The sequence below is a fragment of the Calliphora vicina genome, chromosome 5 (genome assembly GCF_958450345.1).
Source record: "Calliphora vicina chromosome 5, idCalVici1.1, whole genome shotgun sequence".
Taxonomy (NCBI): Eukaryota; Metazoa; Arthropoda; class Insecta; order Diptera; family Calliphoridae; genus Calliphora; species Calliphora vicina.
Genome location: NC_088784.1, coordinates 108,575,817 through 108,589,848, shown reverse-complemented (window position 1 = coordinate 108,589,848; position 14,032 = coordinate 108,575,817). Strand labels below are relative to the sequence as shown.

General features: G+C 30.2%; 1 protein-coding gene across 6 annotated transcripts in view; it reads left to right on the top strand.

The window, feature by feature from the left end:
- The first annotated feature begins 2,095 nt into the window (after positions 1–2,095).
- ap (apterous) overlaps positions 2,096–14,032 on the top strand; it is a 55,583-nt gene continuing 43,646 nt past the window's right edge. For 2 of the 6 annotated variants that reach the window (XM_065513190.1, XM_065513189.1), the window contains exons 1-4: positions 2,096–2,356; positions 7,283–7,515; positions 7,621–7,837; positions 10,825–10,964. In XM_065513190.1, the coding sequence (XP_065369262.1) occupies positions 2,318–2,356; positions 7,283–7,515; positions 7,621–7,837; positions 10,825–10,964 (629 nt within the window). In that variant the 5' untranslated portion in view covers positions 2,096–2,317. Of the gene's footprint in view, positions 2,357–7,282; positions 7,516–7,605; positions 7,838–10,824; positions 10,965–14,032 lie in introns of all 6 variants that reach the window. The other 4 variants (XM_065513188.1, XM_065513186.1, XM_065513191.1 and 1 more) reach the window with 3 other exon arrangements.

Genomic DNA, 14,032 nt, shown 5'->3' with positions numbered 1-14,032 from the left:
ATATATAATAATACTGTAAATTAGGAATATTATAGCTAAAGTTCATATAAAAACTTGGTGTTATAATTATTAAATATCAGAGCTTCGAATTAATTAATAAAATTTGAGCATAATTCACTAAAATCTTAATCCGTTATTAAAGAATGTCAGCCTTTCATTCCATAAATCCATTCCTAATATTTAATTTTTTAGATTCATTCCAAAGCCTTTGTTTAAACTGAATTAATCACCCTTACCGCGAATCAATATTTCACATGAAATATGTTCCCTTTTCCCATTTTTCGTTCATAAACTTTGTTTTACGTGAAAAAATTCCCCATGTTGTGAAATTTTTAGATGGAATTTTGTAAACAATAAACCGCTGTTACGAACAAAATCAACTATTGTGAATGAAATGTTTAGGGAATATCACGATAGCAATTTTCCCTTCGAGGGAAATGGAATTTCATGAGAACTTAAATTTTACATGTTTTTCACGATAGGGGTGAATTTTAAAGTTAATTAATAACAGAATTTATTCAAACTTTGAATGATTAAATTTTTTTTAAATCAAATCATTTACAAAATTAATTGAAAAAATGGTCTTAAGCAGAAGAAAAATGTAATCATTTAATAAACTTTTGAAGCTATTTTGTTATTGATTTGAAGAAGAAATTTAAAGAAATTAGAATGATTCAATAAGAAATAAATTATATAAATAATGAATTCAGTTTTTAAATTTTCGTACGAAAAACCCCAAATAAATAATAATAAAGCGGTCTATTATTGCCGAGATATAAGCAAAAAACTGTAAAAAACTTTTCACTGTTCTAACTTGTTTTCTATGTATTTTCGTCAGTTTTGAATTCCCGGGATTCCCGACTAAAAATCCCGGGAATCGGGTAGTGAAAAATTGGCAAAATTCCCGGGAAATTTGTACCGGGAATTCCCGGGATAAAAACCCTAGTTGTACGTCGTAATTTTTTTTATTAATGTTTTGTTTCGAAAAATTTTGTTCGAAAAATGTGTATGACATACAACCGATTGTGAATAGTACAATTATATATGTATTTGTTTTCAATACCATACAATAATATTAATTTATTTTCAGCTGCAATTAATTAAATTGCCTGCAGTATGTTTTCTAAACTGTGGCTGTAGACAATTTCGTCTTGTAGTCGTCGTAAAAATGTGTCTTTTCTAAGTTCAAAAGATTTCTTATCAGCATTTTGCATCTTTTTATTGCATGTTCTAACGAGGAGGGTCAAAAACAATGTTTTCGATATAATTTTTTTTATTTGTTTTTTTTTTAATTTGTTCATTTGCAGCTACTTTTCATAAGTTATTTGGGCTGCTTCTCTTTTTTTTCTTTCATGCAGTCTCTAAATTAATGTCATAAATTAAGTTAAAAATTGTCAACATTTTGGACACTTTACATGTACAACAAACAACAACTACATTAAGAGACTTTTTGTTTAAATACATGTGGACGAAGAGCTCAACTCAAAGCCGTCTAACAAAACCGAAAAACAACCCAAGCCCAACTAAATTTCAAACTATTTGCTAAAGGTGGTTGGTTGGTTAGTTGGTTGGTTGTTTGTTTGGTGGCTCGTTCCTCTTGGTTTAAATTACTTTTTTTTCTCTCTCTGGGTTTTTGTTTACAGATCATACTTTTAGATCAGATGACTGTGAATTGGTTTTTGGTTTGGTTTTTTTTTAACAATTTTTGGGAAGGTCGTTTTGGTATCAGTTTTCTGTTGTTGGTTTTGTTTTTAATAAATATTTGTGTGAATTTATTGAATACCTGGCTGGCGCTGAAAATAAAATAAATCTCTGAAAATATACAAAAAAAAAAAAATAACCGATGTGTGGGACCCAAATTTTGTGACAAAAAAAATAAAAGAAAAGATAATGTGTGAATTATCCACAAGATTTTAAAGCTTCCGGTCTACATTTAAACAAATAAATGTCAAAACAAAAAAAGGACTAAATGATTAAGTTGTGCCATATTTAAAATGAAAATAAGAAAAATTATAAAAATAAGCTAATTCCCTTATAAAAAATTCTTTTATATTTCTTTAATTTAGTGCAAAACTTTTTTTTTCTCAAAAAAACAAGCTGTTTAATACAATCAACAACAATTTGTTTAAATTGATTTATTTGTGCCAGTGTCGTTTAATTTTGCAATAACAAAGTTAAGCCGTTGTTGTTGTAATTGGTTATTTGAATTTTCGGAAAAAATTTCCACAATACGTCAGCATAAAATACAACATCCTGCCGCCGCACTGCCAAATAAGCATCGTTGGAACCAAACCTCGTGATATCTCAAAAGACGCACATGGGCGTCTGCACCGAAGAGCGCCCTGTGATGCATTGGGTAAGTTTAATGCAATTTTCTTAATTTAAATAATTCAAAATTATATACATATGTATGTATGTAGTTCTATTATATTAAGAGAACTACCCAAAAAAAAAGTGAAATTTACAATTTCCAGTGCACGAAAAAAATAAAGACTGCTGAAAAACTAAATTCATTCATGCCCAGATTTCTGGCATGTATGCAATCTACAACCATGAAACTAGTAGATTAACACGTTACTAACTAATTCTTAGATGGAATGTCAACTTCCCCATTGTGGGCAAAATCAGCAGGCTGTCAATAGCAGTGAAAAATGTTCCTTATTTCCATATTATGATCAAATATATTAATAGGACAAAGAGTTTAATAGTTCTTTTTTAAGTATGAATAAAAGTCAGGATAGACAAGAAATTTCCAAACCGGAAATATTTACAATTTTTATTTGCTTATATTTTCTGGATGCCTGCATGTCCATGCAATTTTTGAAGTACGTTTTTCGAAGCCCCCTGATACACCCAGTGAAAAAATATAATTGTACATGTTTACTGTAATCATTTCAACATTTTTCCAAGTTTTTTTAACCATATTATGGTCATTGTAATAATTTATATGATTGTGGTAACCATAATATGGTATATTTAAAATTCATATGACTGTCATAATCATATATATTATTGTAGTAAATAAATATAAGTTTATGGCAATCATGTTGATGATGAATCATCCATAAGCCATAATATGGTAAATCCTTCATCATAAAAATGGTTGTCGCAAACATATACTTATTTTCTGCAATCATATATATGATTATGACAGTCATATGAATCTTAATTTTACCATATTATGGTTACCACAATCATATAAATTATTACAATGATCATAACCTTGTTAAAAAACTAGTAAAAAATTTTAAATAGTTATTGCTGTCTACTTTTACCAGCTTGCACGGAAATAAAATATATTTGTTAGTACTTTTGGCTCAGAGCTTCGTATTAATCAATTAATTAAATTTGAGCTTAATTCACTAAAATCTTAATTCGGAATTAAAAAAATTCTTTAGCTTCATTCAAAGGCATTTATTTAAATATAATTCATTAATCGTTAAATTAATTCATAACAGAGTGATTAAATTTTTGTTAATTCATAACAAATACAAAGTGAATAAAAATATTTTTTTTTTCATTCAGTTTTGTTTTTGTTTTCCATTTAATCATTTAAAATAAATGGAAAATAATTGATTTAAGCATTTTTACAATAGAATAGAATTGAATTAAAGAAATATTCAATCATTCAATACTTTTTTAAAGTTATTTTGTAATGGATTTGAATTAAAGAAAATTTTAATAATTCCATAAGGAATTAATTCTATAAAGAATGAATTTTTCAAGGAATGAATTCAATACATTTGCAGTACAAAGGAATTAAGCCTATGAATTAATGCTTAATGAATTTATTAGCTTAATGGTTAAGAGATAAAAAAGAATTAATTATTTCGAACCTTTGTTTTGACATCGATGCAGTAGCGCAATTTTTCACTACTCGTGAATTCCCGGGATTTTTAGTCGAGAATACCGGGAATTAAAAATTGACGAAAATACATAGAAAACAAGTTAGAACTCTATTTTCTTCACCAAAAAACAGTAAAAAGTTTTTTACAATTTTTTGCTTATATAATAGCAAAAAACGCTTATTATTATTATTTATTTGGGGTTTTTCGTATGAAAATTTAAAAAGTGAATTCATTATTTATAGAATTTATTTCTTATTGAATCATTATAATTTCTTTGAATTTCTTCTTCAAATCCATAACAAAATAGCTTCAAAAATTTATTAAATGATTAAATTTTTCTTCAATTCAAATCTAGTACAAAAAGGCTTAAGACAATTTTTTCAATTAATTTTGTAAATGATTTGATTTAACAAAAATTTAATCATTCAAAGTTTGAATAAATTCGGTTATTAATTAACTTTAAAATTAATTCAGTTTAAACAAAGGCTTTGGAATGAATATAAAAAATTCAATATTATGAATGGATTTATGAAATGAAAGGCTAACATTCTTTAATTACGGATTAAAATTTTAGTGAATTAAGCTTAAATTTTATTAATTTATTCGAAGCTCTGATATTTAATAATTATAACACTAAGTTTTTATATGAAATTTGGCTATAATATTCCTAATTTACAGTATTATTATATATTTCGGGAATAGCCGGGTAACACGGGAATGTGGAAAAAAATTTACCGATTCCCGGGAATTAAAAAAGGTCGGGAAATTAAAAACCCTAATTGGGATATGTATGACATTTGATAAAATGCCGTATATAAAGTTAAAAATTGAATTTGAATTATTTGTTAGAAAGATTATACTAATCCAACTAAATAAATGCATTAATTAGAACTGTAATTTGCTTTAAATTGTGTAAAAACTTCAAATGATTCGAAGGACCAAAATGTTTATTACAGATTACCAAAAGTATTTAACATGTTCAAAGAAATTAACAAAAGTTGTTAATATTGAAATATTGGAATCTCACGCTTTTGATGATTAAAGCATTGTATTCCCCATAAACAACAAAGCCTCAAAAGTTCAAGACTTGAGCATTTTCCTTGAATCAAGCCATATGTTTTTCATAATAAAAATATATGGCTTGAATTTATGTTTTCTTTTTACTGGAGAATAATATTGTTATAAAATGTATGAATTACACTTGCTTTCAATTATAATTCCCAATGGAATTCAAGTTGAAAGTGTAATTCAAGCCTTGAATTATAGTCAAGCAATTGAATTCAAGTCAAATTCCAACAAAATTTTCATGTGCTTGAATCGAAAAAATGGCAAACTATTGGAAGACTATATGTCTGGTCTGCGATATTTTTTTATGTAAAAATTACTGAAAAAAATCATTTTCTCTACGTGAGATGGACCAAAATAACGCATATGAGAATAAATACACAAATAAAAGTGCGATATATTATACGAGTATCAAACAAGACTCTATTGATTCTTCAATTGTAATTTCGAAAAGGCTTAACAGAAGAAGCCCCTAAACTTCTTAAGCTTTTAAACTCACAGATAAACTCAAAATAACAAGAGTTTAAACTAAAATAGTGTATGATTTTTAAAGTTCTCATACTCAGACTTTGGAGAACTTTTTTAGAAAAGAGGCTATTGAATATTTACAAGATTCGAAGGACCAAAGAAAAATCAAAGGAAATTCTTTAATAACTAACTGAGAAAACTCAGTAGATGAAATGAAATATGATTTTGTGGTTATCACCGAAATCCATTTCTCAACAATAGTTAGCTAAATAGATGATGTTTCCTTAGACAACTGAGGATTGCTGAGGACATCCGTAGCGGGTCAAAAATAGCATTCCAAATAGTTAAGTGTCTTAATTCCAAATTGTTATAAATCAAATTGAGTCAGCATAATAAATTTACTTCATATTAAATGTGAAAACTGTTTAATAACAAAAATTTGTTTGGAAAACTTTTAAAAAACTCAATGATTTCCCTTCAGAGCCTTGGCGGCGCGATTAAATGCCATCCGATCGTGATAATTTTAGCATAGCCTCCTGTTATTAAATTAAACTGAACATTTCTAAAGAAGTTTACTGCGTTGCTTGAGATTTTTCTTTCTATTATGTAAACTTAGTTTTTAATACGAGATTGTTAATAAGAATTTAGTTACATATTTGTCATATAAGATAACAATCGTAATTTCTGTAGCACTAGTTTTTAATCTGAACTCAGCAATATTTTTTTAATTCTCCTAGGTTTACTATGTTTTTTTCAAATAATGCTGCAAACCCCACAACAAAATGAAATTGACTTTTCAAAACAATTACTATCAGTTTTAAAAAGATTTCCGAATGCATCAAACACAACAGAGAATAAACGATTCATGACTGACTGACTGCCAAATGATAACATTTGTAACCCTAGAATAACTAAACAAAAATATTGACAAACGGACGGACTCACAATATTTTATCAATATTTTAAAATGCATGCATGTAGTATTACGAAAATGAAAATTATGATGATGAATGCATCACGAAGCAGCACATCTTACTGCTCTTGCTACAATAATACATTACACAAGAGAATTCTCTAAACAGATTTCAAAATAATCTTTTATTCAAAAAACAAAAAGAAGAAGAAGCAACAGCTTGATTTTTATTTCAAAATTCTCAGTTTTTATTTAAAATAAAACTAACAAGTACACAAAAACTAAAATGAAAAAAGAATATCAAATCAAACATGTATTTTTATTAAATTTTAATAAACAAGAAGAAATCTTTATTTTTTTGATTTGTTTTGTAAAGAAATTTTTAATTAGACAGTTGTATTTGTCCGTTGACATCTACACGAATGAAAATTGTATGGATTTTAAAATAAATTATGTATTTTTAGATTTATTAAAGACACAAACAACAGCAGACAGAAATCCCCAAATTACAGTGTAAAAAAATACATTTTTTTTATACAGAAACGTCTCGCATTTAGGCACGAGAATTAAAAAACTATATGATTTCTTTTCGATTCATGTTAAGAATATTTAAACTTGCTTAAATTCTGTTTATTTTTATAAAAATATCCTTTGATTTTGTCATGAAAAAAGAAAAAGTCTGACTGTTGAAAAGTGTCAACTGCCACATCAAGTCAAATTTACTTTTTTTTGTTTGGCACTAATTAACCTTAAAAATAAAAGGAAATATTCAAATAATATTCTTTTCTTTAGCTGGAATATTGAAAATATTATATGAATTTTTGTTTTAAAGAAAATTATATTTTCTCCCCTTTTGCTGGTACTTGAAATAACTTAAATATTAAGCTTAATTATTTAAAACTATAAATAAATCTCCTCAAATTTAATGTAACTTTAATCTTTATCCGTTTTTTGTTTTTTTATTTATTTTTTTTTCTTATAAAAACAGCAGCAGAGCGCAAGATTTCTTGGGCCAGGTGCAAGGGAAAAAAGTCCAACACCACCTGTAGCACATCAAGGGAGCGCACATTGTGGCAGTGCTGCAGGTGCAAATAGCAGTAGTAATAGTAATCATAGTAATCAATTTTTATTTCGATCCTGCTCAACGTGTCCCGATATCTGTGAGCACAGTACAAAACCATTTGGTGCAGCGGCGGCAGCATATAGTGTGGCATTTAGAAGGTAACTAAACTTGGATTTTCCCTCAATTTTTTTGTGTTATAAATTCTGTTTCTGTTACATTTGTGATTTTGATGCAACATCCCATTAAAGTTCTTGCAATTTTAGTTATGAAACTGCGGAACAGGCAACATTTGATGAATCTTCCATAAAATATGCCATCAATCGTAATCAAACCGAGTGTCCGGATGGTGATAATGATGAAACAAATTCGGGTATATCATTTAAAACGGAACCATATGGACCGCCCAGTAGTCCAGAATCTGCGACTGAAACAAAACCAAATTGTAGTCCACCCTGTGCGGGTTGTGGGCGTTTAATACAGGTGAGTAGTGTGGCAATGAGTGAATATTAAGGGTATTCATAAAGGTGTGGTAAATAAGTTGTATTACTATATTTCCTAAGCTCAATATTTGTTGTCGACAAAAAATTCTAAAATACAATTTGGCTTTTAGGCCATTTAATATAACACTTCAGCTATTCACTTCAAGTTTCGAAGGACCAATCTTTTATCTTAAAAACAACCTTCGCCTAATGTCCTAATTTCGAAGTTTCGAAGGACCAACAAAAATGTAATGAATTGAAGTGAAAGTTTCAACAAAAATTTAAAATGAAGTCTATCGCATTTTTACAAAAATTAAATATTAGAAGGACTATATTTGAAATTAATAAATGGCCAATAAACATAAAGTTCCTTAACTTTTGTTAAGGGAAAGTATGTATATAGGAAAACATTGTATGACTTTTCAATTTGTAATTCTGCCTTTGGTTTCTTGTTAAAAGAGCAGAAGTCATAAGTAGAAGTATTCAAATTGGACTAAAATAAAATAACTATTCTAAGAAATGCATGTTTTCTCTGTGTTTTGTGAAATAAGTAATCTTTAATAAAACGCATAGCTAAAATTAACATTTATATTGGATACGCTATTGGTTGTTCTCAAATCATTTTAAAACGTTTGGCATTTAACATATAGGACCTTCGAATTTTTAATTTAAATTAGAAATATTGAAGTTGTATTCATCTCTACAGGTTTTTTAATATGTTTCCTTCCACTAGTCATTTCTTAATGATGCCATGCTTTAAACACATAGACTACAGCAGACTACTGACCATAATCTATCAAAATTGAAAACATACGTTTATAAGAAAACGAAACTTAAGCTAATATAAATTTTCGTAGGCGAAAATGAACCTATCTAGTCATAGAGAATTATATATAGAGACGAGACACTCCGATTTGTCAAACAAAAATACAACAAATAATATGCCTGATACAAAAACAAAATACATTGACTAGCATGTATTTTGTTGTTGCAAGAGTTAGGTTTTTGACAACAGACTTAGGTTTTTGACAATTACGTCTCGTCTCTATGTTACCCTATGTATTAGGGATGAAAAACGGGACTGGGTTTTACAAATCCCGGGATTCGGGATTTTAGAAATGTAAATCCCGGGATCCCGGGATTTTTCGGGACTTCGGGATTTTAGTTAAACGTCAAAAACATCAAATTCAACAATAAAAACTATTAATTTCATATATATATAAGTAAAAATATAACAAATCAAAAACTAATGCATTAAATTAAAATAAAATGGTCAATGATTTCCCCTAGCTCCATACAATTGTCCCACGGAGTACTGTTTGAGCAGTCATAAATATCTTGATTATGCGGCAATCCTTATAAAATTTTGCACAAAATAAGTTGTAAGTACTCTGAAATTATGCTGTAGAGTACTGCGGAAATCGGGCTACATTTGCCCCTAGTCCCCTTCAGAAAATAACTTGAACATAAATTTCGTAAAAGTGTAAATTGTGTAAAAGCCTGTCAATGCAAATCCCTGATTCAAATGAAAAAATCTGGCTGCGTTTGGATTTGAAGCGAGATTAGTATTATAAATATGCTGAAATTTAGCTTTCTAAGTATTTTGTCTCATAATATCCCGGGATTCTTTTTCACAAATCCCGGGATTCGGGAAATCCCGATCCCGAAAAATCCCGGGATTTTCGGGATCGAGATTGGCATCCCTACTATGTATCTAGTGCTGTCAACATGTTGCTGTCGTTTTCATTATAATTAAGTAGCTAACTACAGGGCGACGTTTGCTGCCAACGGTATTTGTAGTCGTGTAGCTGTATAGTGTATGCATTATTTTTATTAATTTGTCAATTTAAAACTACTTTCCTGAAAATGTCGAATTTTGTACCAACGAATCGTTATATGCGGGAAGTTTTGCTTTACTTCTTTAATTTAAAAAAAGAAAATACGCTTATGGTGAATGTATTCCATCGGTTTCAACGCGTTAGAAATGATTTGTGAGATTCAGAAGTACATAGTTATTTTGACACGAAGAGAAATATCGCCTAGGTCAGCCAAAAATTTTGAAGACTCCGAATTGGAAGCGTTATTCTATGCAGATTGTTGTCAAATACAACAAGAGCTTGCGAGCAGCAGGGAAATTGATTACCATACGAATTGAAGCCGAGAGACCTTGAAAGCCGATTTTGCATGTTCGAAATGATGTTTGAATGCTATAAAAGAAAATCAGTTTTGCACCGAATAATTACTTACGATGAACATTGGATCCATTACAATATCCCGAATCGACACCAAATATCAATGGCGCTATGGTGAGAGCAAAAAGGTCCTATCTATTATGAGCTGCTGAAATCTGACCAGACTGTACCAAACTGATTCGTTTGAAACGAACGCTCAGAATATGCGGCCAGACATTAAACCTTAATATTCCATCATAACAACACTCGGCCACAAGATGAAATACCTGAAACAAGTTATGTATTAAGAAAATAGACCGTCAGTATCCCTTTAAGATCCGAAGGACCAAAACTTTTATTTGAATATTAAATGCAAAAGAAAGATCCTTTAATTATATGATATTGTGTAATTTTTATTGAATACAGGAAATAATAAAAACCATACAAAGATTACAACATGAATCTTCGTATTTCAAACTAAAGATTCGAAGGACCCTTTTGCATGTTAAACATTACAAAACAGAGGATTGTGTTTAATTTTCGATTGCTGTAAAAAGTATGAAAATGGGATCTATATGAGGTTTGGGCAAAATAAGAAGAAAAGAGTATGTTGAAATCCTAATTATGTTTAATTGAAATAAATAAATATTTAAGTAAAAACCTTAAATAATATGCCTTGAATACCCTTAATATTTAAACCTTTATTTTCTTAGAATTCATACCTAAATATTATAACAATAACGGTTTATGGTTTTTACATGTTTCACAATTATTTTGTTTATATCGTTTTGTGTTTGTTTTTGTGTATTTTTTATAGGATCGTTTCTACCTCTCTGCTGTGGATAAACGGTGGCACGCTAGCTGTCTTCAATGTTATGCATGTCGACAACCCCTCGACCGGGAATCATCATGTTATTCGCGCGACGGTAATATTTACTGCAAAAGCGATTATTATAGGTGAGCATTACTTGTAATTTTAATAACAAAAAAAAAACCTAAAAAACAAATACTATTTATATAAAAATATAACAATCTGTACATTTTGTGCACATTTAAACATGTGAGGCAATAGTGTTTCTAAGAAACACCTTCTAACAACCTCCCTGAAATGAAAAACTTCAAAAAAATAAAAAAAGAATCTACAAAAATTTCAACAATAAAAATCTGCCATGCAAAGAAGACGGACGGACGGACGGTTTGCTATGAATATGAAGACCGTCCTCAACAATCAGGGAATGAATGTAAAATGTAATGAAATGACGATGACGTTTAAGTTTAGGTTTATTTAGATTTTTTTTTTTACAATATTCGAGTTGAGCTCACTTGTCTTGTTGTTGGAGTTTCTTCTTCAGGTCTGTTAAGAATTGTGTGCTCTACTCGTCGTCGTCTTAGTATAAAACTGTTTGAAACGGATCTTGTTTTATATAAAAAAAAAAATAATAAATAAAACAAAACCTCTTGGAAATGCAAAAAATTTAAGCTTTTATTATGCAGTTTTTTTGTGTGTTTTGTTTTTTTGTTCGGTTTGTTTTCACTGGTAGGTGCTTCCATTACATTACACACCAGTCAGCCAGCCAGCCAACAATCCATGTGTACTCACTCGTCATTGTAGCTTGGAATACTTTCGGTTCTTACAAAAAAAAATTTTTAAAAAAAAACAAAAGAACAACAACTGATGAATCGCTGATAAACCTTAAGGCTACATGCTAAGACAGTGACTATAAAATGATTTCTAAACACGCAAATGAAATATTTATGCAGTTACTAGAAGTTTTACGAGTGGTGGTGGTAGATAGTACGAGCAGCAGTAGTAGTAGTTGCTGTAGCAGTAGTAAAAATAGTCAGCAGTAGTTTAAGCTTACACTGCGTCCTTCCTTCCTACCTTTCATTCATCCGTCCGTCCGTCCATCTGTCTGTCTGACTGTCTGTTCGTTTGTCTTCGTAGTCGGCGGTTTGTTTTTATTTTGTTTTTATATTCATTTTCAATAACGTTTGAGTTTTTGGCGGCAAGTTAAGCAGACCGTAACGTACGTAAAACAAAAACTTAAACAAACCGCTGCAGAAGCAGCACCAGCCCAGCTGAAGATGATCAACAGAAGGAAGAATCATGTGTTCAAGTAAAGAATATCTGAAATAAACGCTGAGAATTTCGTAGCTATAAAACCTGGTCAAAATACACACAGCAGTTTTAGCCATAAAACTGTTTGGATGTAAAAAAAAAACTATATGAAAATAAAATAAATGTTTTTTTAAAACACCAACTCTGGGTGATGTTGTGTCTGTGGCTACTAAAAGCAGACAGTAAGGGAAATATAAATAAGGGCACCAGCACAATAAATTCTCTTAATCTTTTTAACAGTTCCTAAGATTCTTCAAAAAAACCAGAAATGTCTATTCTGTGCAATAAAAACTAATTATTTAAAAACATTTAAAAATTATTTTTCTTGCAAGTTTCGAAGGACCAAAGAATTCATGAACCGATAGGGGACACAGTCCCTGTTATAACAGGGAAAACTATTAAAAAAACACTATCGGTAGCAACAAAAAAAAACACAGCTATCTCGTTTTGTTGACATATTTTGGCCTACATCTTGAATACTCATCATTGCATTAGGTTCGAAGGACCAAAATTAGAATTACAGAATTTCATTCTTAAGAACAACAACTTTCAATTTAGACTTCGCTAAGTAGCTCCCTTTAAACCACAAAAACTATTAATCGCAAAGAGACTATTTTTATATAAAAATAATAATTCGAAGGACCTTTTTGATAGTTAATTAAACGAATATTGTAAAACCAAGACAAATGCAAACATTTTGAGTAGCCAAAGTGGAAAAGAACAATATTGAAAAGGAAGTACTGCAGATATCTCTCGTAAAAGCAAAAACAATCTCATGTCATAAAGATCCGAAGGACCAGTACTTTTATTTGAATATGAAAACCAAAAGAAGAATTGTTTATTTACAAGAATGTTTTGTGTTTTTTGTTAAATCGCCAATGCATAAATCATCAATGCGGGATTCACGATGCGGGATTTACGATCACGGTTGTTGTCATATGTCATTTTGAAAGGTAAATATCAGTCAATTATTCTCACTTAGTTATTGAACATTTTAGTGTAAACAACAAAGATCGAAAACAAAGCGTCATATGCTGGAAGTTTTGCTTTACTTCTTTAATTTAAAAAAAAAGTGTCGCTGAAGCACACCGATTGCTTACCAAAGTCAATGGTGAATGTGTTCTAGCAGCAATTTCAAAACGTTTGCAAGCAACAGGATTCATCCAAAAGCAGGAAAATAGGGAACCATACGAATTGAAGCCGAGGGAGCTTGAAAGAGAATTTTAAAGCCCGAAATGATGCTTGAAGCAATAAAAGAAAATAATATTTGCTCCGAAACATTACTTGCTATGAAAAATGGATCCACTACAAAAACCCGAAGAGTAAGTGATCGTATGTGAAGCCCGAATCGACACCAAAGCCAAATATCCATGGCGCCAAGGTCCATATCAACACAGGGAACCTGTATCGAACGCAATTGATTCGTTTGAAGCGAGAATTGTCCGAAAAAACCCAGATGGTTTGTGCGGTTCAGAAGTGGTTATTTTGTAACAAAGATCGCCCATTTCCAACTGTTTTCGAGCAGCAGGATTCATGCAAAAGCATGGAAATTAGGTACCATACGAATTGAAGCTGAAAGACCTTGAATGACGATTTCGCATGTCCGAAAAGATGCTTGAAAGATAAAAAAGAAAATAATTTTTGCACCCAATCATTAGCCGAAGCGTAAGAGATCATATTTGAAGCCCGGCCAACCAGACGAATTGACACCAAAGCCAAATATTCATGGCGCTAAGGTAATGATCTGTATTTGGTGGAAGCAAAAGGGTCCTATCAATTATGAGTTACTGAAATCTGACCAGACCATCACAGGAAACCTGTACCGAACGTGCATTGACCGAATATGCGGGCAGACATTAAACCGTAATATTCCATCATGACGCTAGGCCACATGTTGGAATACATT